Source organism: Rattus norvegicus, chromosome 19 (assembly GCF_021556685.1).
Source record: "Rattus norvegicus strain SHRSP/BbbUtx chromosome 19, alternate assembly SHRSP_T2T, whole genome shotgun sequence".
NCBI lineage: Eukaryota > Metazoa > Chordata > Mammalia > Rodentia > Muridae > Rattus > Rattus norvegicus.
In genome coordinates, this window is record NC_141552.1 from 5888064 (window position 1) to 5914253 (window position 26190).

The window sequence follows — 26190 nt, forward strand, 5'->3', positions numbered from 1 at the left end:
CAGAATCAGTTCCTTAAAATACTTAATCAAAAGAAAATTTCTAATGTTAATCAGTGGCAGATAACACACACAAGATGTGTAAGATATTTGTTCTGAACATAGACATAAACACACATATACACATATGGAAAAATTGAAATTATTAACCTCATAATGAATTATCATTTTTAAGTATTTATCTATGCATGTAAGATGTGTCCATAGAACAACAAAGGGGAGAGAGCAACTACCATACTGATATACATGTCAGTGAGTCTGACACCATAGCTTGCCTGATTGTTCCCTGCAAAGGGTCAAGACACTGTGTAAGAATAGGATAGTTTTTTCATGTACCTTCTATAGTCTATAGTGACAGACTTGGAAGTCACTATTTGACCCAGTTTATCTAGTCTTTGGTGACCACTTAGTAATGAATGGCATCATTTGATTAGATTCAAAAATTTCTAATAGACATTTCCTGTAATTATTTATATAAAAGAATTGGATGTAAAATATATTAGAATTATAAAAAACGAATAACCAACAGTACGTTGCTGTTAGGACACATGGAATTAAAATAGAAAATTAATTTATTAAAGGGACTTTTCATTGATAAAACAGAACCATAAAATAATGAATTGAACTTGTGTAGCTTCCAAGAGAGGATTGTAGTTTCCATGTGCAATTCTGTGAATATCAGGGGTTTTGGAATTCATTAAATTGGTTTAGAATTATATCTGGATTCAAACTCGAAACATTGTTCAAACTCAAAATAAATACAACAAACATGGAAACATTTGAGGGCTTGGTAGTAATTAGCTCCAGGAAATACTGTGTGCCCTCCATATTTGGCAATAAAAATGGTTCTGTGAAAGACCAAAACAGAATAAACTTAAATATTAGAGCAGTGTAAAATATATTCTCTAAAGTAACATAATAAACATGATCCCGATGATTCTGGATATCACAAAATACAAAAGCCTGAACAAAATATAAACATGCCTGAATATAGACCACATACTTATGTCACTTTACTTCTATTATATGATTTATGATAATTTCATGAATATTAATTTCCCTGGGAAGAAAATGAGTCAAAATAGCTGCAAAGGAGGCAAAGATGGGGATGGAATAATTGCTGCAAACATCCTTTTTACATCGCAGGAGCTACCCTAAGCTCACGATCAAGTAAAAAAAAAAAAAAAACAATAAAAGCCTTTAAGGATATAATCCTTTTGCATTTAAAATGTAACCTTTGCAGAGTTTTGATGACTAGACAAAATATGAAATGTCAGTTTCTTCTCTTAGAGACATGTGGTGTACTGTTTGTAAAATTTGCATTACATTAAAACAAGAGAGCTACATGCTTCCTCTATAAGAGAAGAAATTAGTTCTTCAGACATTAAACAGCAAAATACAAAGGACGAAACTTGGAAGGTGTTTAGTGGCATCATCTTGATTTTCAGAAAGTTGTGTCCCGTAACGTACATGAGCACAATTTTATGGGGCCAGTGTCAGCTCTCCATGCTCAAAGCATTTCTGTATGTAAGAGCATGCTACTCCAATTAAGCTGCATTTACATTTGAAGAGCAAGCTGGGAAGCAATTGTGAATTTGTAGCCTGGTTGGAGTCATTGCTTTTGTAACTTTGAAGTCATTCATATTTTTAAAATGATAAAATACTTGAAGGTTTGAAAGGTTTGTCCTTAATCCATTGTCAAAAACAGAAATTTGTCATATGAGTTGTAGGCCTTTTTGTTCATATTGAAAACCCAAAACATGTTTCTCTCTTTGTTAGCTTATAAATATTCAATGCCACAGAAACACAAATAAATAATTGTCCCTCTTCAACACATTCTGTGTAATTTACAACAGATCAAAGATTACAACACGCTATAGTCAGAATCAAGGTACATTCATTTAACATTCATTTAATACTCATTAAAAGATAAGCAGTGCCTAACCCTGAAATACATTTGAGAAACAACAAAAGTGTGTGTGTATGTTTAGACAAATGTATGAATATACTTTATATTTACTTTAAAGATCATAGGATCATAGATTACAATATTAGATGCTCTACTATGGGAATTGACCTAGAAGCATTAGAAGACTACAATCTTATTTACATGAAAGTAATTGTGAAAATGTCAATAATAAAATAACTGAGTTATTTTAACAAAATACAAAATTTTCAAAGTATATGATTCGTCTTCTCAAATTTTACCCCTTTTCATGCTTGATATAATTCTGCCCTTTCACCTGCTTGATAGGCTTTATCTTAAAAAATACATCGACAAATGAGTGACAGCTCGCACTGGGCACCTTTTTCTCCTTCAGTGAACAGAAAAATCACTGTTGTATACATGGTTTTTATTTACATGATGGGTTTTAAATAAAATACATCTTACTTGATAAGCAAAACCTCTTTCAGCTCATTTACATATGGTCGTTTGTGTGGTAATCTCCAGAAGAACAGTGTTTACAATACTAATTTGTGATTTGTGTTGCTGTTTATTTTACATATATATGTATATCTTTTACATATATATTTTACATACATATATCTATTTTACATATATATATATATATATATGATGTAGTAAAACACTCTTTTACCTCACAATGTTGAATATAGACACCATAATGGTCTAGTGAAAACGTCCTATTGAAGTGAAGACACAGGACACATAGAGATGAAGCGTTGAGCTACAAGTTCAAATGAAATACCCTGAATTCTGATGTTATCTTTTCCTTCCCATAGGGAACCACAGTCAGATATCGCGAGTGCCTGTTGCTATTAAAGTGCTGGATGTCAATGACAACGCCCCTGAATTCGCGTCCGAATATGAGGCATTTTTATGTGAAAATGGAAAACCCGGCCAAGTAAATATCTCCATGTTGTTAATACTGAATATGTTTGTATACAACTGTCTCCTAGTTAATTAACCTGCATTACTTCCTGATTTTGCATTGGTTGGATTTACAAAGTCACAGGCAGGAAACTCCTCCAAGCGGTAACAGAAGGGAATATTTGTCTTTCTCAGATGTTAATTCTCTTCTAACTTAGGAACCAATTGGCTCAGAAAGTGTGATGATCTGCTCTGCTCTGACCCCAGCCAAATCACTGTCTTAAAATACATCACATATGGGTGATGGCTGGGGACAGTCTTACAGTGCAGAAGGTTGAAATCGCCATCAATTGGCAAGAATCTAAAGAATAGCTCATGGGAAGCATGCATTTTTGTTTTATGTTGAAAAGAAGATTAATGCACAAATGTGGAATGCAAAAAAACACAGTAGTTTATAGAAAGCTCTATGTAGTGGTACTTATGTCTGTACACATATTTGCAAGTTTAGTAAACATAATGTAGACATCAAATTGTTAGATATGCCCCTAAGGCATTTCAATATGTAGAGGTAAGACTCCTAAGGCATAGATGGGGATAATGAAGACAAAAATAAAGGGCAGAAAAATGTATAAAATAGAACAGACAGAAATACACTAAAGATCTAAAGATAGAAGCAGGAAAGAGGGGAGGGAGGGAGGGAGACAGGGCTGGAAGAAGATAGGGTGGGAGGGAGGGAAGGAGAGTCAAGGCTCAGGGTGTGGGGGGGAAGGTAAAATGCAAAACAAAATCTACAGAAACCACTATACTCTGAATGTCAAAATGCAACTAACCTATGTAAAATCACCCAACCACATGTGTAATAGATTTATTTTAACGAGGTGCCGGAGTACTGTATGTTTAAGAAATTTATCATTTTTCAACTTCCTAATTTATTTCTGGATGGTGACATTTTAATTTAAATAAACAGCAGCTGACAGCATGACACTGGAGTTGTTAATCCAACTATTCTTGGGCCTCACGTGGGTGGTAGGAATTAAACTTACTATTTGCCAAGAAGCTTACCTGACAAGAGTCATTTTTTTTTTATCCTAAAGAAAAGAATAGGACTGTAGCTACCTAGTTCTATTCTCTTATTTGATATTACAAAGGAAAAAGAGGTAACCTGCCCATAAAAGAGTGGGTAAAATCTTCTAGACAATTCTTACTAATCCAAATGTTTACTTCCTCTTCCCCTAGTCTACAGAAATGTAAAACAAAACAAAAACAAACAAGCAAGCAACAAGAGCACAAAATACACATTTCGTACACAGCAAAGCTAAAATTCTCATAATAAAAATGCATGGTCTTTAATTAACTAGATGCCGTGTTCTTATCAAAACATTCAGCCTTAATGGTTTTTATTTTCATATTCCAAATCCCAATTAGCCTTGTTTCTAATTTTATAACAGAATTGTCAAGTATGTATCATGACTCTAAGCATCTTGATTCGTGATCCTTCTTGGCAGTGTGTGTATGTGTGTGTGTGCTCTCACACGCTTGTGTATATGTGCATGCACATGTCCACATGTGCAAAGGTCAGTGATATTACTTAGCCAGGTTCCTGAATTAATAGGCAGAGAAAGTTTGATCAAAATGTGGCAGATCGGGTTCAAGGGAATGGTTGCTACATGGAGCAGAAAATTGATAGGATAACAGAGTGGACTACAGATACAAGCTAGGAATTTATGTATCATACAGAATCTGTAAAATGCATTAGGATTTAACTAGAACTTCATTGCTCATGCAGAACTCATCACACAAGTTCAGAGTCAATGGCATTGACACTTCACATGTTGGCCTCAATAGTGATATCGACAGGACTGTTGCTTGGATCTCTAAGAATCTGGATTGTTACCCTGTGGAATTTGACTGTTTATAAAGTTAATGATTTTTTTCAGCCATTCTACTTATCTTCAGGAAAAAAAGAAGGAAAGAAAGAAAACAACAAGGAAACGAACAAAAAACAATGCATTGCTTTCTCTCCTATCATATGCAGCATCCAAATAAAATGTTGATTTTTTTTGTTTTATGCTTTTCCAAACTGCAATGAATGGTTTATTGTGTGAACAAATGTCTTTGCTGTGTGTGTTTCACTGCAGTGTGTCCCCTAATGAATGTGCTTTAAACATGATCACTAGAGTTTTGCATGGGTTTAGGCCATCCAGTTAACTGGGTATGGCATGTCCTACTGTTTGAACAATTCCTTGGATTTTCTGAATCCTTTGTGTCATCCACAACTCATGTAGGATTCTTCTTATAACTCCTACCTAATTGTCTATGATTGATTATCTTAGTTATTTCTTCATTTCCCCCAAATTTTATGTTGTTATACTACATATTATGCAGAAACAGAATTCAAAATATGTATATTTCTTTATATTTTCCTGACTTAAAACTTTAGAAATGTCTATGTAGCCCAGAATGCCTTTGAATTCAGAATGTCACTGGTACTGTCCTCAAACACTTTTTCCATTCTGTCTCAGTCACCTCAGTTGTAGTATTAAAAGCATACACCACAATCTCCAGGTAGAATACGAGTTTAGCTATCTCTCATAATAAGGCACAAATAGATAACTCACTTCGGAAATACAATGTTCATATTCGGGTCCATAATATCATGAAAAGTATTAAAAAAGAAGTAGTACTCAATACATTAATAGATATCTTAGTATTATTCAACAATTAATACTGTTGGAAAATAACCTCAGGAAGATAAAAGTCACACTCGAATGGCTTGTGTTCCTGCAAGATACACATTTCTGGAGAAACTTCTTCAAGAAACAGTTTATCAGAGACGTGGCACCTGGAAATCTTTAACAATGGTCCAGTACTAGCTCTTAAAGAGAGCATAAAAGGTCTGGACTGCAAGGGCATATGCAAAACAATTCTAAAAGCCCTCACAAAAGGGCTCCAATGTCAATATAGAGGTAGAGAATCTATTGCAACATATCCCTTTCAACAGAATTCGATTTATCAAACACATCCAGAACCACCTAAGAGAAGACAGAGAGAGGCTCCTTCACTTGTCTAGGCAATCAGCACTAGTCTGTAATGTATCACATTAAAAGAGGTATACTATGTTTTTGCAGGAAAACAGTGAAACACACCTGTTTCTGTGACCTTCTTAAAATTATGAAGCAAAAGGTGGCATTCATAAAAAATGGTTCTCTCAAGAGAGCTATAATCACTGTCAGAGAGAGGCAGAAGTCACTATCCTTCACAAAAAAAAAAAAAAAATCAACCAGAATACTTTTTTATCTTAGAACATTTTAAATGATCCTGCTAAATCACTAAGCATTAATGCAGTATTTCTGAATGCTATTTATTCTGTTCAAACACCATGTCTGATAGATATAGGTAAGTTGTCTTATATAAAAAGGGGTACCGCTAGAGATTTAAGTCAATCAAAATGTGATACAGTCATTACCAAGCAATTGGTTCTTAATGCCATGGGAAGCATAGAAAAGATCTCTTCGCTTAAGTCTGACTAGTGCCCCAGGTAAACTCGGAATATGCATCACACTAAAAAATATTTAATAGTTCACACTTGGGATTGAGAAGGTCTTAGTTTGTTCTGATTTGTTTTGGTCAGTAAGTTTTCGATGACCATCATCTATAACCCAGAGTTTGGCTAAGCATGAGAAATGTGGAATGCAATAGAGAAGAATCAGAACTATCATCAGAGAATTTTCCTCCATTTAATTTAGAATTTATAGATTTTCAAGAAATTCTTTCACACATCTAGCACACAAGTTAAATGGACCTGAGGAGGTAATGATACATCATGAAAATTCTTTAGAGTCCGGATAAGTTCCACAGGGACAGAAACCATTTGTCTGAGGAGTCAGTTGGGGATAAAGCAGAGCCTATTGGAAGACCATGTGAATCCAGTCAGCAGGTGAAAGAACAGGTAAAAAGTGTGCAACACCAGTGTCTTCGTTCAGTGTACTTATCATTCCTACACTCAGAACCAATCATGGGAAAGCAAGGTAGACAATTGCCCACACTTGGCTAGAGAGCTTTGCAGAACTCTGTTCTGCATCATATTTCTTAAGTAGGACTTGGTGGGATTTTATATCAGGTAGTAATGTCTTACACACTGTAGAAACATGAATAAAGACTTACTTCTAAGACTTTTTCTCTGCCCAGGGACTAAATATTTATTCATTTTTGGCATGAGTCAAGCTTTCTTTTTAGTATGCAAAAACTTAGATGACAGGTTGCTTAAGCCTTTCTTTCCTTTATCAAACAGCCTATCTTGTTTCTATAAATGAATGTAATGGGTTATAATTTGAGTTTCGTCAACATCTGTACTAACAGAGACCTGCCATTTAGACTGAAGTCATTGTGCCTGGCTTATAATAAGAATATACCAAAATAAGAAGAGTTTAGCTCACCTTCATGAATTTCACGTATCTCTAGCAAAATTGTGGCCATATGCCATTTACTTATTATAGAAATATCATAGCTCACCAAAACATCCTCACCCACACATCTGAGTAATATATAACGTAGTTGCCATATAAGGAATAGTAACACAATTTAAGACTTATGCTTCCGATTGATTTCATTCAGCAATGAGACATATTTCAAAGTGAATTTATTACTATGGAAACACTTGCTTTACTCTCAGACAGACAGTACACATGTTAACTTCTTTGGATGGAAATTTGTCCATTTATGTATTGGACACTAATTATCATGCATCTATGGTGTCCTAATTATTATAACATCAACTGGGAACACAACATGAAAGTGTAGAAGCATTCTTGTAAAGTCCAATGAAGGACATATGGCAAACAATAGAATAGCTGAATCACATCACTTAAGATATGTCATTTAGAACGAAACAAAGGTTGAAACAGATAACAGAGGTGAAGAGCAAAATAGCAGTGATCTAAAGTATTGTCTGGCGCTTTGTTTTCTGTTGTTTTGTTTTTCTTTCTTTTTTAAAAAAATTTTAATAAATATATTTCTTTTCTTACATTTCAAACGTTATTCCCCTTCCTGGTTTCCTGTCCATAAACCCCATTCCCTCCCCTCCCCCTCTCCCATACGGGTATTCCCCCTATACATCCCCCTTATTGCCCCCATATTCCCCTGCACTGGGGGTCCAACCTTGGCAGGACCAAGGGCTTCCCCTTCTACTGGTGCCCCAACAAGGCCATTCTCTGCTACATATGCAGTTGGAGCCCTGGGTCAGTCCATGTATAGTCTTTTGGTAGTGGTTTAGTCCCTGGAAACTCTGGTTGGTTGGCGTTGTTGTTTTTATGGGGTTGCAATGACAAAGAACTATACATGAAAAGCAGCTTCTAGTCAGCACCTTACGCTGGAACACAATTTGCAGCAAAAGCGCTTGAAATTGAGGATGCCTCGGCCTGAGAAATAGGAAGCAAGGACTAGATTATAAAAACGTTCTATGTCTGAACAGAATGTGTACCAGTGTTGTGAGGCCAAGCACATACTGTATAATATGAAGGGCCTTTATGAGGCTGGAACGGCAGAGCACACGGGTTAAGCCTTTTCTCTCAGGTGGAGACAGAGGCAACCGAATCTTTGCCATATGTAAAACATGACACATAGAATCATAGACGTAGATGTAGATAGTTGAGGAATTTGGCACATGCAGCCATTACACAGCTATGGAAGCCAAGGATGAAGAAGATTCTCGGGTTTTCTTTGTTTTTGCTTGAGAAAGGATCTCAGAAGAGTTAATTGATTGACCTGGAATAAGATATTTCAGAGGAGGCTGGTCTGGAACTCACAGACTTCCACCTGCCTCTCTGTTGGGCTTGGAGGCATACACTACCACAAAAAATCATGGTGTCAGACCTCTGTGCTTTCTAGGGATTTATTGTACTTCCCAAACAAGAAGAATTTTGAAATTTTGTGAGTAAATTAAAAACAATGGGAACAATAAGATTCTGACGATAAGTGAGAGACATGACCAAAGGAGCAAACATATATCAAACTCCTGAGGCATAAATAATTTACTTTACTTAAATGCATTCTACAAAACCTTGGATAAAAAGAAGGAAATCTAAATATGAGAGGTAAAGATAATCAGTGTTTATCAAAGAATAAGTTTACAACATTGTTCATTTCTTTTCAGTTTCTGAGAGATTTTCATACACACACACACACACACACACACACAAAACAAAAAGTAAAATGAGGGTGTTTTAGTAGCACTGATGAAGTTGGGATAGGGGATTTTATTTTAACTTGTCCTTCAGAAACCACCTCTCTCTTTTTTGATCTATCTGTCTACACAAGTGGAAAGCAGGAATGATTTAAACCAGAAGAACTTGATGACCTCAACAGAAAATGAGAAATACTCCTTTTTAATTGATTTTAGTAGAGTAAAAAGGTGATTAGTTAATGGAATTCATAAAACCATATTTGGATAAGCTATATGCAGAAAAACTTTTTAGGAGGGTTATTAATAGGAATATGGATTATAGAACACAATTTTGAGAGCAAGAAAAGAATATGTGATAAAATATAATTTAAGATTATGGAATAGAACAATCCAAATGTCAGCCTTAAGACATCTATCAAAGTTGTGACTCACTATTAAGGAATACACACACACACACACACACACACACACATATATATAATGTATAAATAAATATTTATTATGTATATATATATATGTGTGTATGTATATATGATTTTTAGTTTTGACTTGAAGTTTCATATAGCCTGTGTCACCTTGAGACTTGTTATGAGTCTGCGCATGGCCTTGAATTACAGATAATCCTGCCTCTACCTTCCATATTTGTAGCTATATACTCAAAAGTTCAATATAGTTTTTTTTGTAATTAACTGTCAGTAGATGTCAAACACCTCTCACTTAAAAATCCAAGATCAAAACTTCTGCAAAAATCCAAAAGTCTTATGTTCAGTTATGGCATATTGAGTGGAAATTTTTACATCTGACCTTTCACCTAAGGTCTGCTGTATGGTTTTTAAACTTATTCACTACTCAGTAGGTGTTTAAGTAAAAAGGGTTAGGTAATCACAGGTATGTTTGTTTTACTTTTTCCCTAAAATAGGGAAAAGATTATGGTTTTAAAGAAGGAATACTGGCTCTGCATACTAATAGAATTTGAGCATAGACTTTCTACTAAGGACATACCTTGTATTTAAAATGGAACCAGAGGTATTGGAAAGATGGAGAAAGCAGTGGCTACATTTCTATAGCTTTCAAGTGTTAAGCTACAACATCTACAACATCTTCCTACAGATGACAAAAAAAATCAAACTTGTAAAGTAGCATAGTAATCTGGGGTGTGGTGTTGGTGGTGAAGGTGGTGGTGGTGGTGGTGGTGGTGGTGGTGGTGGTGGTGGTGTGTGTGTGTGTGTGTGTGTGTGTGTGTGTGTGTGAGAGAGAGAGAGAGAGAGAGAGAGAGAGTGCGTGTGCATGTGCATCTGTGTTTGTATATTTTGTGTATATTCCTCAATAAGGTCAGGAAACACTGAATTAAACAAGTTCAAGAGCAATAAATTAAAAACATTTGTAAGTTTCTATCAAAATGACATAGATAAAATAAATGACTCAGGAGATCCATGTTGAAGGCATTACCTTTTTGAAGAATAAACAGTCAGTTCAGCTTAGGAACTATGGTTAGCCAGTACAAGCAGGCGCTAGCATATAAAACTGTCTGGTAATAAGTTGGTTGTAAAGGCGATCGTGACTTCAAGCCAAAGAAGACAACTGGTGTTTACCTTTAAATGAAAGCTAACTATTTCAGGATCTATACATTTTTATAACAGATGGAATGGTCTGTTTTTAATATTGATCATCTCTGGAGGGCATAAAATATATATAGGGAACATTTTGAGTCAGCATAGCAACACAGGAAACTAAACATAAAAGCAAACTTATCTAAACATTTCATTCAGAAAACAACATTGATACTGTTTTGTGTAAGTGTAATGTCAGTAAAAAGTAGGAAAAGTGAGATGAAAAGCAGAAAGAGTGGTTACTTGTTTCATAGTAGATATGTGGTGTCCTAAATTCCATATACTTATATGTTCCTGTGGCTTTTTCCTTCATGCTGTGCATTCTAAAGAGGCATGTGACATGTTGAGGACAAAGCATGTTTCTAGTTTAAAAAAAAGAAATGATACAAGAAGCCATTTTGAATAGAGGACAAAATAAAATCCTGACTATAACTGAATGGCTTAACAATTTACCCATAAATTCTATTAGTATCTTTTAAATAGACATGACCAGTGTTTATATCTGGACTCTATGAACTAGTTCTGACATAATTGGGTCATTTTCTAGATTAGGTATATTTCATGTAGTATTTACATATCTTCCTTCTTGGTAAATAATAACTATTTTAAGTTTTTTTCATGAAAAATTCTCTAGGAAAATAATTTTCAACTTTTGTTTGATTATGGACAACATAGATGAATTAAAAAACATACTTTATTTTCATTTATGCACATAAATTAGTAAGTTCAAATAATTTTAACTTTTAGTGGGGAAAAGTAAACTAAAGATTGATCATCAGTCATTCATTTCTTCTTCGAAATAAAAAAACACCTACTGTTATAAAAAATAGACATTATTCTTTCAGGAAAATTATTATTTATTTCTTGAATGAAGCTAATACTAATAGAATAAATGGAATTATGAAATTGCCGTATTCTGTCATTGTATTTTTTTTCCTTTACTGACTACTGCTTTAGAGTCACCTTCTAGTTAAATAATTGTAGGAGAAGTTAAAATGTAACCAGAGGACATTTTTGAGTGACTGCTTTAGTTGCATATGCCCACTGATCATCATAATATATTCTTCCTAGAGAATATACACATACACAAATATATTACATATATTTATAATATACATATTTATTCCTGATGTTCTGAGGAATATTTTGAAAATTACAGCACATTAGTACCTTCTCTCTGCAGCTTTGATTATCAATATTAATTTGATGGTGAATTTTACCCTTTAGAGTCCTTAGGGTACTATAATACTGTTGAAACAATAAAATGATAATAATGAAGACACATCTTTCACCTACCATTTGTTGTCATATTAGAAGTCTAAACCCAAATTTACTGAAATACATATATAGAAAATGTGAGTCAATGAATTTCAGATCTACCTTGAAAGCTGAAAAGAATGTAGATATGTTTAATGAGACGCGTTAAAAACGAGTCATAAAATTTTTGTTGGTATACTAACAAATCTCCTAAGGTTTACTTTTTAGGAAATTATACACATTAACAAGGATGAGAAAATATGTCTGAAATTACTTACTTGTTCATTTGTCCATTAATTTACTTCTCCAATTTGTGTTATACAGTTACTGGCTATTGCATACCAGAAAAGTTACAATAGAAAAAGAGGGGGGAGAGAGGATTTCACAGACTGTCATGTTTCAAGACCTACAAACAGACTGATGAATAGAAAATACAAGAACTCATGGGAAATTTTCTAATTGGTCACATGACAGTCTTGTTAACAGATCTGATCTTCACAGGGTAAATTATTGCAAAATAAAATTTTAATAAGAATTATAAGAATTCCATGCAAATTTAGAAGGATGTATAATCTAATAATTTATAGAACCAGAATGGTTCTATCATCAGTATTTTTTAGATTCTTTCTTGAAAATGTTCTTTGATGAATCTCAAGAAATATTTGTATGCTTCGAAATTCAATAGTGACCCTGAAATGTATTTCCTTAATAGTATTTCAAATATTCTTTGCTTTTCTTCATTTTTCTTAAACAGAGGTGCATGAATCCTTTGCACTCTCCACTGAAGCTTACTAAATTTCCTAAAAATTACTAAACCTTATCTATCTTAAGTGCATAGTCACTTTACAAATAGAAGGGAAGTTATCTAAACTGAAAGTTAGGTACACATTCTTCATCTGTAATTCTCTGGACATTTTTACAAATTTCCATGAAGGAGATTTTTAATTACTTAAATAGCAACAGAGCTCAGAAGATGCCTCAGTAGAAATTCTGAGATTTGCACATGCCATCTCCTCACTTGCCTCTGTAATAGGACTCTCTCGGGGTTTACTCCCTTGAATACACCTGCAGTTCTTTTCCTTCTACTGTTTAGAATAAGTATTCAGATGTTACTGCATCATTGAAAAATTCAATTTTCTCAATGTATTTTAATGGCACAATGCCCTTCATATGATCTACCAGGATCAACATTTAGAGAAAATGTCCAAGCAATGGTTATCTGCATTAAAAATAAAATGAAATTTTGAATATAGTTTAACCTAAAATGTTAACCACAGCCGACTTAGGGCTATTTGTTAAGTCAATTAGATTCACCATTTTAATTACATCCTTTCCAACACATCATGAGCTTAACATTATTGACTCTTGAAAAATAAACTTTTTCCTACCTAATGATTAAACCCATGAGCACCACTATTTTTTGCCGTGCATTAAAAAAGAAATGGTTTCAGACTTGAACCTGTATCAGAACCACTTAGATTGTGGGACCTTTGTATTGACTTGCCCTGCCCTGACACATTCTGGTTTGACAGTTTGTGGTTAAGATTCAAGGAACTCTATGTCTAATGAGTCCTGGTTGATGTAAGTGATGGAAAAAAGCATGCTTCATTTCCAGTGTGATGTTCAGACAAAAGTTCTGAGACTTGGTATGGTAAGTAGCTATATGCTTTTGTACATGCAAAACAAATTATGAATTGTGTGCATTGTTTTTAATATGATGGATTTACTAATCAAATAACTCTTACATGGGTCATTTCATCAGCACACATGAGCCAACTCAGTCACATTATATATAAGTGATAGGAAATTTATCTATGTATAGCTTTTAAATACCCTGTTTTATGACTGATCTCCATGCCAGATGATAAAGAAATTGTGTCTTCCACCGTTCCATTCTTCAGATACGCTCACATACATAGTGAATTATTGAACTATGAAGCATAAAGTCTGTGGTGACAAGATTGGGTAAACAGGAGAAAGAATAGCACAAGTGATTCAGTGGAGACCTCTGTCATTCCTCGATTTTATAACATGAGACTCTTACAGAGCTGTCTTTGACTAAAGCGGTCAGCTACTACTTGTCCCTTAAACAGCTATACATTTGTTGGGCTCTAAAGAGTTGTGTTCATTGAACATCTTACCTTGCCCTCTCATTCTAATTGATTTTTGTGAACTCATGAGCCCAGAGATTCTCCATGGTCTTAAATGCCAAAGAATATATACTATGTATTTTGCAACGATAGATATAATTTCTTTCTTTTCAATTCTGGTCAGAGTCAGAAAGCTTCCCTCTTGGAGTAACTGTAATTCTTGAACGATGAAGCATCATGTCTCCAATGCGAAGCAATGTCTTTAAGAAAAACAATAGCAATTATCGTGAATAACATTCCAATTGACATTTCATAAGAGTATTATGTGAATTTTAAATAATATGAATATACCCATGAGAAAACACTGGGTTTAACACATTTTAAGGAAAGTAAGTTTTAGAATTGTCAAACTACTCTCTTAATGAAGAAATACTAAAACTGATTTTAACATGGACAGTTCAATTCAAGAGAAAGCTCTCTTATTTCTTGACTTGACGTTTAAGGATAAACTGTTGGCAACTACTTTATGTCTCAGGGCCACTCAAACTAACTGCAGTTATAACAAGCTCTAGAATGTAGCTAGACACATTGTTACAAAATTTAAACATAATGTAAACATTCATTTTTAACTTTGATGTGTTTCCAAATATATTGTAATGGTAGAAAGCAAAAACTCAACCATAAGGGAGGTCTAAAATCATGGTTCCTCCACTTGTACAAGTCATATGTCACAAGACCATGGCGACCCGTTTACAAAAGACAAAGATTTTTCTTTCCTTTTTTGAAAATCTCAAAGTCCAATAAAGCATTCATATTCAAACATACACAAAATATTTAGGATCATCATCATCTTATACTCAACCCATTATTATTATGGATCATTTCCTTGTATCCACAGTTTTGTTATATCTATTATTATCTTGACTGCCATGATTCATTCATATAGTAATCATATGGTAGCTATTTTCAATAGAAATATAAGCCCTGATATTTTTACACTGTGAGCTCTTGTCCAATGTTTTACATTAAAGTGATAAATATCATGAAATTATAAAGAGAATTAAGATGGGTCTCTGTTATCCTACGAAACAACATGGCATTAAGTTAGTGTTGCTTTTACAAATGAAACTGGCACATTCGGGGTAGGATTCCAAAAGTCTATGTCTGTCTAAACAGTGCAATGCACAGTAGTCATCCCTATAATCTATTCATCTCAGAATAAAATCCTAAGCACTGTTTGTGTATATTATCCACTAGGTTTAAAAACTGCTTTCAATATTGGAAGAGAACATACACAACTTCTCAGAAAGGTTTCTTCCAGGGAGCTTTGTTTGAGGGAAACTCTATCTGCCAACTACTCATACCCTCGTGGGTAAAGAAGAGCTGTGAGGATTCAAGGTTTAAATCATTCCTCCATGATCCTCCAAAAGCGCACTCCAATCCCTGTAACAGTTCCAAATCTCCTTCTAGATGCCCGTAAATATACAAATTGGAAAGCAACCTGTAATTGCACAGTGGAGTTTTCAAATACACTTAACTTTGCTATTTCAAGCCACAGACACCAAAAGGAAACTAAGGTAATGCTCTTAATTTTCATCAATTTATCACAGCTGAGGTTTTAAAGTGATGGATTTTGCTCCATAGCCTTGGCCCAAAGTATCCATGATAATTTTGAAAGCTGAAAATGAGTCTTTGGCCTAAAGTACCAGACCACAAAAAGGGATCTCACTGAGATATTACAAGCAATGGGACCGCCTGAAATGATCAAAAGTGCTGATGACAATTTTATATTACAGGTCATTCAAACAGTAAGCGCCATGGACAAAGACGATCCCAAAAATGGACATTTTTTCTTGTACAGTCTTCTTCCAGAAATGGTCAACAACCCAAATTTCACCATCAAGAAAAACGAAGGTAAATACATTAGGGCTTCGAAAGTGCAGCATGGAAACTGGGTGATGGCATGAAGTTTCCAAACAATAATGGAAAATATGATTAAATTATTTTTCTTCACTCATGAGTAGCTGAAAGCCCGTTTATCAGCTGCATGGCAAGGTAATTACATCACTTTCTCTTTCTAATCCTGTCATTCCAGATAAGAAAACTGTTAATGAAAATTAATGGTATCCAAGGGAGTAGCTTCCTTGACAAGATGAGAAATACCACCTACCTCCCGTCAAATGCTTCCAGGGAGGCTTAGATCCTGAGATACCAGTTACTGAAAGAACTAGGTAGCACTTTGGAGTTGTTAACTTTTAATTGTCTGTTTACTAAGTCTTTAGGGAAAGTCTGTTTTAATTCTGCCTGGTTTGCGGGTACACAGTAGAGGTATTTGTTTTAATCCTGTACCAACCTTAATAATAGCAAGTACATCACAAAAACCTTTTTGATGGATATTTCTTACAGTAGAATTTGGGAAGTCATACAATTAATTCTATTTGTGTCCCTCTTAGTCATCGAGAATGTTTGATCCACCACTTTACTTCTTGACAGCCTTCCTTATATGGCTGCTCTTTCTTTGAGTGTGCTGTACTGTAATCCTAGGATGTAGCTCAACCATTAAGACATTATTTCATGTATACGTTAGTATTTCTTCAGATACCACATTTTAGAGGACTGTATTTGGGTTCTAATATATTTATTTTAATCTTAACTAACTAGATCGTTAGTATTCTCTGGGTCTGTTTTCTTTTTTTTATTATTGGTTATTTTTATTTACATTTTAAATGTTATCCCCTTTCCCAATTTCCCATCCATAAGCCTCCTATCCCCTCCCCCTCCCCCTGCTTTTATGAGGGTGCTCCCCCACCCTCCCACTCATCCCTTCCCACCTCCCCACCCTGACATTCCCCTACCCTTTAGGTATTTCTTTGCTTTCTAAAATGTACAATATAGAATTTGTACTCAATTAGCACAGGAAACTTTGGTGCATGAAAATTGTTTGGGATATTGCTGTCTCAGCTTGTAGGACGGTAGTGTCTTTTGAGAAAATTCTGTTATGAAGTAAAACAGCATGTCGTGTCTCATGTTAAATGTATCATGGCCTTGCCTTTCACGCAATGTTCCTTAGCTCTTTGGGGATGCTTTGATAAATGTAGACGGATCACAGAAGTGGAAGCAAGAAGGTCATTATACAGATACTACTTATCTACCCAACTTACATTATTATAAACATTAAAGTGACAACATTCTGTTCCCTCTCCCTAAAGATGGAGTCCTCACCTATTGGTTACCCCAATCAGAAACTCTTATCCAAGAATGTTATATTTGTTCATTTATGAAGACAAGCAGGATTTGTCTTTTATGGAAATCGTATGTATATAGCTATGCTCAAGGCCCACTCATAAACCCCAAACCTATTATAGTATACAGTAAAATGGACCCTGCTTATTTTGATCCTGATCTCATTGGTATCTAGATTGTATTTGTGTAAAATCCCCTACAGTTAGAGAGTCTGCATGAAGAAATGTGTTCTCTTTTCCCATACTCAGATAGCTTATTTTTTTCCCTGCACAGTCCATAATTTCAAGACCTGCCTTTTTATAGCTGTGGTCCTGGAAGACACACAGAGGAAGTTAAGGTGCAGCCTCTATTTTAAATGACAATGCGTTTCATATGATAATGGATCTCATGTTTTCTCCGAAACGTAGAAATTAGTAGAAAAATAATGCATAGGGAATGCTATATCATAAATTTCAAGGAGCTGTGAAGAGAATGTTTGAAGTTGCATGGATTGTCTATTTTGTTTTGTTTCTGGAAAATAGAAGCCCAAATGTTGGCCTACCTCCCAGGTCTGAAAAGAAGTCTGAGTGTTACAAAGTGACTCAGGACTTAAAAAGGCATTGCCTATACTACAATTTTTCATTTTAGATCATATAGTCATTTGTTTTGCAAATGATGACTGGGAAATTTGTTATTCCAAGGGGAAATATTTTTATTAAAGTGGAAGAAGCTGCTGTTCATATTTATGTCTGCAAAACACCATAAACTAGGACTGTCTTATAGAACGTAGGGCATTTGTTCACTGCGATGCTGGATTCAGGATCCAAACATTCAGCAAACCCTCATAAAATAAATCAGGAAGCTGAAGGCCTTTAGATTATACATGTAAAGTTTATACACTTTTTGCCTTTGCCTAGATTATAAATTCATGGACTTTGCTACATACTTTTTTGCTGTGTGAATAGTTACTGTGAAAATAAGATGTACTAATAATACATAGAAGCAATTAAAATAATCAAAGTATTTGTCTATTTTAAAATGTTTGTATAGTTATGTGGATATATGGTAGATAGACACATAGGTTAGAAGAGTTAGTACATAGATAACCTGTATTTTCACTGGTAATGGAGCTTGTGAGAATGCAAAGGTGATGGTGATATTTTATGTTATTATTTACTGTGGTATCTTTAATGTTGTAAGCATAAGATAAAATCAGATGCCATAATCATATTTCTAGCTATTAATCATTTATTTTGTCCTTAATTTGTACTTTTTAATGATTAGAAATTGATGCTTCTCAACTGTGATAATTTACAGATTTAAGTTTATGAGAATAAACCATTTTCAATTTTTTGACGTCCAAAATATCCAAATCTACACTTGATGAATGGAATAATTTCCCAATTACTTTGATCTTCAGAGAAAATACTTTGGTTTTCTAAGAAACTTGTGGCTATGCCTTCCAACTCAGATTTTTTTGTGATTTTTCTTCTTAAATAGATTAAGTCCTCATGCAATTTTCCTCCACTAATTCATAATCAAAGACAAAAAGAAATAGAAATGAGCTGTCTCTTTTATATTACTCAGTTGAATGATTTCACAAATAATTCTTCCTCAGGATGATGAGGGATATAAGCCAGTCACAAAAGAACATACATGGTATATATTCACTGGTAAGTGGATATTAGCCCAAAAGCTTGGAATACCCAAGATAGAATTCACAGAGCACACGAAGCTCAAGAAGAAGGAGGACCAAAGTGTGGATGATTCAGCCCTTATAAGAAGGGGGAACAAAATAATCAAGGGAAGAAATACAGAGACAAAGTGTGGAGCAGAGAATGAAGGAAAGGCCATCCACAGAGTGCCCCACCTGGAGATCCATCCATATGCAGTCACCAAACCCTGTCACTATTGCCAATGCCAAGAAGTGTTCACTGACAGGAGCCTTATATAGCTGTCTCCTGAGAGGCTCTGCCAGGGCCTGATAAATACAAAGGTGGATGGTTACAGGCAAACATTGGACTGAGCATGGAGTCACCAATGGAGGAGTTAGAGAAAGGACTGAAGGAGCTGAACGGTTTTGCAACCCATAGGAAGAACAACAATATCAATCAATCAGAATCCCCACAACTCCCAGGAACTAAACCACCAAGCAAAGAGTGCACATGAAGACATGAACCATGTCTCCACAGCATATGTGCCAGACAATGGACTTGTTGAACATCAGTGGGAGGAGAGGCCCTTGGTGCTGGGAAGGCTTGATGCCTCAGTGTAAGGAAATGCCAGGGCAGGGAGACAGGAATGGGTGGATGAGTCTGGGAGCATCTTCATCGAAGCAGGGGGAGGGAGGATGGGATAGGGGTTTCCAGAGGGGAAACCAGAAATAATGAGGATAGCATTTGAAATATAAATAAATAAAATATTCAATAAAATAATACAAAATAATCCTTTCTCTAAGGACATAGGAATAATACTTATACCATAATAAGATGGCAGTTTTCAATATGGAGGAAGGGAACATGGAAGGTCAAATGTGAAGACACATTATATCATGCACACCTAAAATTCAGAGGACCTTGAAACTTTAATTTGGAAGTATAGACATTGGTTTCTTCATGTTTTAGTTGAGTGAATTTATAAACAAAGATTTTTTTGCTGACCACATTTTAGTATTGGCTTCTATTCTAACTGTGAAAATGGAAAATAAGCAACCATTCAATATAAGAAAACAAGGAAGATAAATGGACCTTTTACAGATACTGAAATATCTTGCTTGCAGGAAATTTGAGGTCTCCAGAAGCTGCTTTCCACCAGCCTGCACATTGGAGGTAAAATAATTTTTGATTGGATTTGCAACATCTTTGGTTGCTAAAAAGTAAACTTCTGTGGCTTTCACTGAAATATAGAGATGACTTAACCCAGGGAAATACAGAAACTGAAGCTCTCCTTTTTAAGGAAAGCCTATGAGAGGAAAAATACACACTACACCTAAACTTAATCATTACATGGTTATGGTTAAGAAAAACCTAGCAAGTAATCATAATCTCAAATGAAGTTTGTTTCCCTAATTCTACTAATAAGATAGCCACTCTAGGACTGTCATTGAACTTTGGTAAGGAAACATTGGTATAATATATATGAGGCCGTGGAGTCAAACACAAGAATAAGTATCTTTTTCCTCAACAAATGATTTTGGTAATATAAATGGCATGGACTATTAATTGAGCTTTTGGTAAACAGGCCTTGCATTAGTTCAATGTCTATAAAATATTTACTTGTAAAGATTGCAAGTCATATTTTTGTCTTCAGAACACTATTTCAACTTGAGGTTGGCCTGCTTCAAATACGTTTTGCACTATGAAAATATCCACCGTAGGAATATTATTTCTATAGATAATTTGCTGTGAGTTTAGTTCGCTCATCTGCGATACCAGGATGATGGTTCCTAGCTTCTACTGTGCAGTGCTGTGATGGATATACGTGTATATTCATACGGAGACGTCTCCGAAGATGTGGAAAACCACTCAATAAACAGGTCATGATCTGTTCCTTTATGAATCTTATTTCTTTTTTATTTTTTATGCGTCTTTGCTTTTAGTTTTGCTTTGGTATTTTGCTTTATTGTGTGCTTTTTTTTAAATAAATTGCTCTACTTATTTACATCCCAAATGTTGCCCTGCTCTCTTGTGATACCGCCTTGCAGAGTTCTTCCCTCACCCCTCTCCAATTCCACTCGGTAAAGGTCCTGCCTCCTACAGGATTAGGCATATACTCTCCAGTGTGCCCAGAGAAGGAAGGCCTCTGCTCAGGCAAGCCACTGTATGCTCTTTTGTTGGTGGCTCAGTCTCTGGGAGATTTAGGGGTCTAGGTTAATTGACATTGTTGGTCTTCCTACGGGGTGGCCATCTCCTTCAGTTTCTTCAATCCTTCCCCTAATTCTTTTTTTTTTTTTTTGGTTCTTTTTTTCCGGAGCTGGGGACCGAACCCAGGGCCTTGCGCTTCCTTGGTAAGCGCTCTACCCCTAATTCTTGCATAGGAGTCCCAGAACTCAGCCCAATGCTTGGCTGTGAGTATCTGCATCTAGCTCAGCTGCCAGGGATTGGGGGTTGGGGGGACCTCTAGAGAGTCTCAGAGACGTGGGACAGAAGAGGATCCCAGGACTCAATGTGGGTGACCTTAGCCAAAATGCCCAACAATGGGGATACGGAACTTGAAAAGGCTCCCTCCAGACTTAGACATGACCCCCGGGGAAGGATGGGGACACCAACCCACCTGCAAAATTTTTGACCCAAAGTGTTCTGGTGGAAAAAGAAAATACAGGGACAAAAGTAGAGAAGAGACTGAAGGAATGGCCAACCAATGGTCAGCCCAAACTTGGGATCTATCCCATGAGTGGATACCAAACACTGACACTATTACTGATGCTATGTGGTGCTTGCAGACATGAACCTGGCATTGCTGTCCTCTGAGAGGCTCTACCAACAGCCGACTGAAACTTACTTTTTAAATTCTTCATTGCTACTTTAACACAGCATTCCTAACTAGGTTGCCTCTAAATTTTTCTTCATAGCCTTTTTTTAAAAAGATAGATTAATTTTGAATGTGACATCATCAGTAAAGACACTTATCCTCACCAAAAGACTTTGCAAACAATCTTCTTACATGATAATATTATAGTCCTCAAGGTGTTATTGTAGAAAGACAAATGACTCATCCAAGAAGAGCAAAGAAGAAAAGGGAGAGATGGGGATTGTCAGATTTAGTCATGAGTAATAGTCTAGTAAGGGCAACAGTGGAAGGGGAAGCCCTTGGTTCTGCTAAGACTGAACCCCCAGTGAACGTGATTCTTGGGGGGAGGGCAGTAATGAGAGGAGGATTGGGAGGGGAACACCCATATAGAATGGGAGGGGGAGGGGTTAGTGCATGTTGGCATGGAAACGGGAAAGGGAATAACATTTGAAATGTAAATAAGAAATACCCAATTTAATAAAGATGGAAAAAAAAACCTAAAAGGAATTTTTTAAAATCTCTTTCAACAAAGTAAAGCTTAGTATTCTTTTCACACTAGCTACTCCAATTTTTAATTTTCTGGATCACTTTCTATCTCAATGTTGAGTTATGGGAACTGTAAGTGAGACATTTTTCCTAGGTTGACCTTGGTCAATTGTCAGCTAATGTCAGAGTCCTGTTGATCATAAATCAAAAATCTGTGGCCTAAAATTGATAGGAGATCACAAGCCACACAGAATGAAGATGTTTCTTCTTGCAGAATAATCAATAAACATTTCTTCTAGTAATGAGGAAGTTAAGTCCCTCCTTCCATATTTAAAAAAGTTACATGCCGGGTTGGGGATTTAGCTCAGTGGTAGAGCACTTGCCTAGCAAGCGCAAGGCCCTGGGTTCGGTCCCCAGCTCCGAAAAAAAAGAAAAAAGAAAAAAAAAGTTACATGCCTCCATGTGGACTTTGAATATTAGCTTTCCTTGTTTATTCCCACTCCAGTTACAGGATAAGCCATATGTCCTTCTTAAGGTTTTTTGTCAGTCTAGAATGTTTTGAAGTAAGGAAAGCCTGCTATAAATTACATTTCTTTCCTCAAGTGCCCATTACTCGAAACTCCATTTTGCTGCTGCTGATTTAAACACACACACACACACACGCATACACACACATATACACACACGTATATGTATATGTATATGTGTATATATATATATATATGCCAGTGTGAATAATATATACTTCTTCTTGTTATGCAATATCAAAACACTGTATTCAATATAGCAGCTTTTCCCACAGCATACTCACCAAACTAAATGGTTGATAGTGAGATACTGAGAATGGGATTTCCTTTTCAATCACAATGGAGGCAAGAGGGAAAGGACAGAACCACCCTCCACAAGGCTCTCAGAGGGACTCATTGCTCCAGCTGCATATGTAGTAGAGGATGGCCTTCTCTGGCAGCAATGGTAGGGGAGAACCTTGGCCCTGTGAAGGCTCAATGCTCTAGCATAGGGGAATGCTAGGACAGTGAGGCAGGAGTGGGTAGGTGGGTAGGTGGGTGAGGTAGCATGTTGCCATAAAATTAAAAAAGGAAGTTTCTTTTACCTCACACAAGATCCAGCACATTAGTACCCCAAGACATCTCTTAGATATTTTCATCTTAGTCAGCAAAGTGTCTTACCCTCTTTGCTCCATCCCATACCACACTGCCGATGGCTACTCTCTGAGCCTGGCAACAATCTCTTACCCATCTAGTTCCCAAGGCAGGTTGCCACCATGCCAGACATTCACATCCCAATTCTGTGGTGGCCCAGTGTCTCCAGACACCACACCCTCTCTTGAATTCAATTAAATTGCTACATGAAAGAACACACAATACAATAACCTCTGATCCAATAGATAATATATAATTGCCCACCTAAACATACAAAGCCCTGTACACACTGGTGCCTTAAGAATATTCATAACAACCTGTAAATGTGCAGAGAGGAATCTTAACATCCTTCTCATATTCTCTCGGTTGCTTCCTCTTTCCCCTCTCCAGTCTCCACCTCCTCGCTAAAACTTTCCTCCCAACAATCCTTCCTTCTCATCCAATGGCAGGCTTCGTTCTATCCTATACCTGCTTTCACCTGTATAATGACATCATCCTACAGTAGCACCCTTGTAGAAGCAAGGGTAAGGGGGCTGGGATAGGGGGCTTGCAGAAGAGAAACAGGGAAGGAGGATCACCTTTGAAACATAAATAAATAAAATAACAAACAATAAATACATTTTAAATAACTGATAAGACTTCTGCTTTACTAAGACATATTTTACTGTTATTGTTATACTTATCAGCAGTATGCTGCTGATAAAAACTCTTATGTTTATAAACTTCAGTTAAGGATAACACCTACGTCATGGAGAGTTGGAAACAGAAATATTGTTTTATTCTGTTATATATGACTATGCAACATCATTAAGAAAACAAGATGATTCTGTTTTCTTATGCTCATGTTAGGTTTTAGTTTCCATATTTTATTTCAATAATTCATGGATGGAGGTATTTCCAGAAAAGTACTTTTTCACATTTGTCCTTTGAAATATTGAAAAACCTTAAAATCATTACCCTGTTCAGATATAGCAATGCACTTATTGTCTAGTTCTCACTATGTGTTATGGGAGACAATTTAGCATAGGCATTGAAGGCTACCGGGATACAATTTACAAACAGCATATATTCGTATGTGAGTTTCCAAAGCTTCTATTGGAGCTTCCCTATCACTTTGCTAGCAGCCATTTCCAGTCATGATATTGCATTCTATTAAAGGAGATCTTTGAACAAAAATGAAACAATAAACACTTTGTGCATACTTACCTTAAATTTACATTTATTATTTTCAATATACTAGGGTATGGAGCCTTGATTTGATAGTGTTGCTCTATGAGAAACCTCTAAAAAATAGCTTCTAAATAAAAGTAAATATAAAAATAAAAAATAACTGCTACTGAAAAATGTTCTGAACACTAGGCACTGTGTACAGAATAAGTTAGAGTTGACTTTCGCTTTTAGTCAGGCTTCCTTTTGCTTTGCTACTGCTGATGTCATTGAAGAATGATGCTATTTATTGATTTATCATCAATTCTAAGCTCAGAAGTAGATCTAAGTTATCTATAGGTCTCAGACAAACATGATTGCTCTGAAAAAAAAGGAACCCAGCTTTAAAATTAAAAATTAAAATTCAAAATAAAATGAACCATCAGTCTTGGAAATTTTCCTTTTCTAAAAGCATACTAAGTGTAGCTGGCAATCATTTCATCACTGTTCAAGGGAGAAATAATGCGTTTTTGCCTTAATTCGAATATTTCGTAGACAAAGCACTATGCATACATGACATTTTGTCTGGGGTGTGATCTGAATAATGTGTGCCGACTCTTAAGATTACCACATTTTGTTGTAGAAGCTCTAAGAGGAAAAGAAGTAGTCAAAGAAGAGATGGAGAACAATTGGTGACAATGTAAAAGTGGAACATGTACATAGCTGAACATTGCAAAAGTTGACTGGGAATGAATTAGAATAAAGGATTAAACAAAACCCAGGACAGCAGAAAAAGCAAGCTTTGTAATAGGCTACATGCACATCAGGATCTCTACACATCTGTTTACAATCCACAAGAATTTGTACAAAAATAGATACAACCTCATATTGTTAACTCCTAGGTGCAAATAATGTTTATCGTTATGCTGTTCTTAATATTAAAATGATAAGTAAAGTAAAAAACAAAAATGTTATTGTGCTAAGGCCTCAATCAACAAATTGGAAATGAACAGTAGCTAACTCTTCTTTTTCTTCTCTTTCTTATAGACAATTCTTGTGAGTAGCCTCAATCCATTTCATCACTTATTGTTAAAAATAGAAACATTACTAAGAAACCAGAAACAAGTGGTTGGGTGACAAGCAATATCATATTGGACCTAACCTAATTGGCCAGCACAAGAAATGTCAGTGAGCCTTTTCCATGACTAAAGTTTAGGTAATTGAGAAAAAGGAGAGTTATTTGTATAATGTATGTAGTTCATTGAATATTTCCTTCATTATGGTTAAACAAACAGAAATATAAATTAAGGGTAGCAAACTATATGAATTATTCATACTATTAGAAAATAAGTATAGTACTTGAAAAACAGGATATTTGAAAGTTTGTGAGTTTATCCTTTTTTAATATGAGTTGAATAATGAATTATATAGGCATTGAATGACAGTTGAAAGTTTTGAGTATAATGAAAATAAGACAACAGGTCAGTAAATTTGGCTATGATTTTTATTTCCCATCATTGTTCCTAAGGTGTTAGTTCATTTCTTGGATTCAAAGTGTAAAACTAGTTACCCATTAAATTACTTCCTAAATTTCCACTTATCATAGAATGTAAATCTCTGGTCTCTACCTTTTCTACATAGCTAGGTTCTAATCATTGATAATAACTACAATATACCTTCTTTTCATTTCTGTTGTTAG

General features: G+C 35.4%; 1 protein-coding gene across 6 annotated transcripts in view; it reads left to right on the forward strand.

The window, feature by feature from the left end:
• Positions 1-26190, forward strand: part of Cdh8 (cadherin 8) — a 397554-nt gene that overhangs the window by 309093 nt on the left and 62271 nt on the right. For 4 of the 6 annotated variants that reach the window (XM_087595281.1, XM_087595279.1, XM_087595280.1 and 1 more), the window contains exons 9-10: positions 2743-2864; positions 15765-15882. In XM_087595281.1, coding sequence (XP_087451407.1) covers positions 2743-2864; positions 15765-15882 — 240 coding nt within the window. Of the gene's footprint in view, positions 1-2742; positions 2865-4616; positions 4917-15764; positions 15883-26190 lie in introns of those variants that run through there. The other 2 variants (XM_087595282.1, XM_087595283.1) reach the window with 2 other exon arrangements.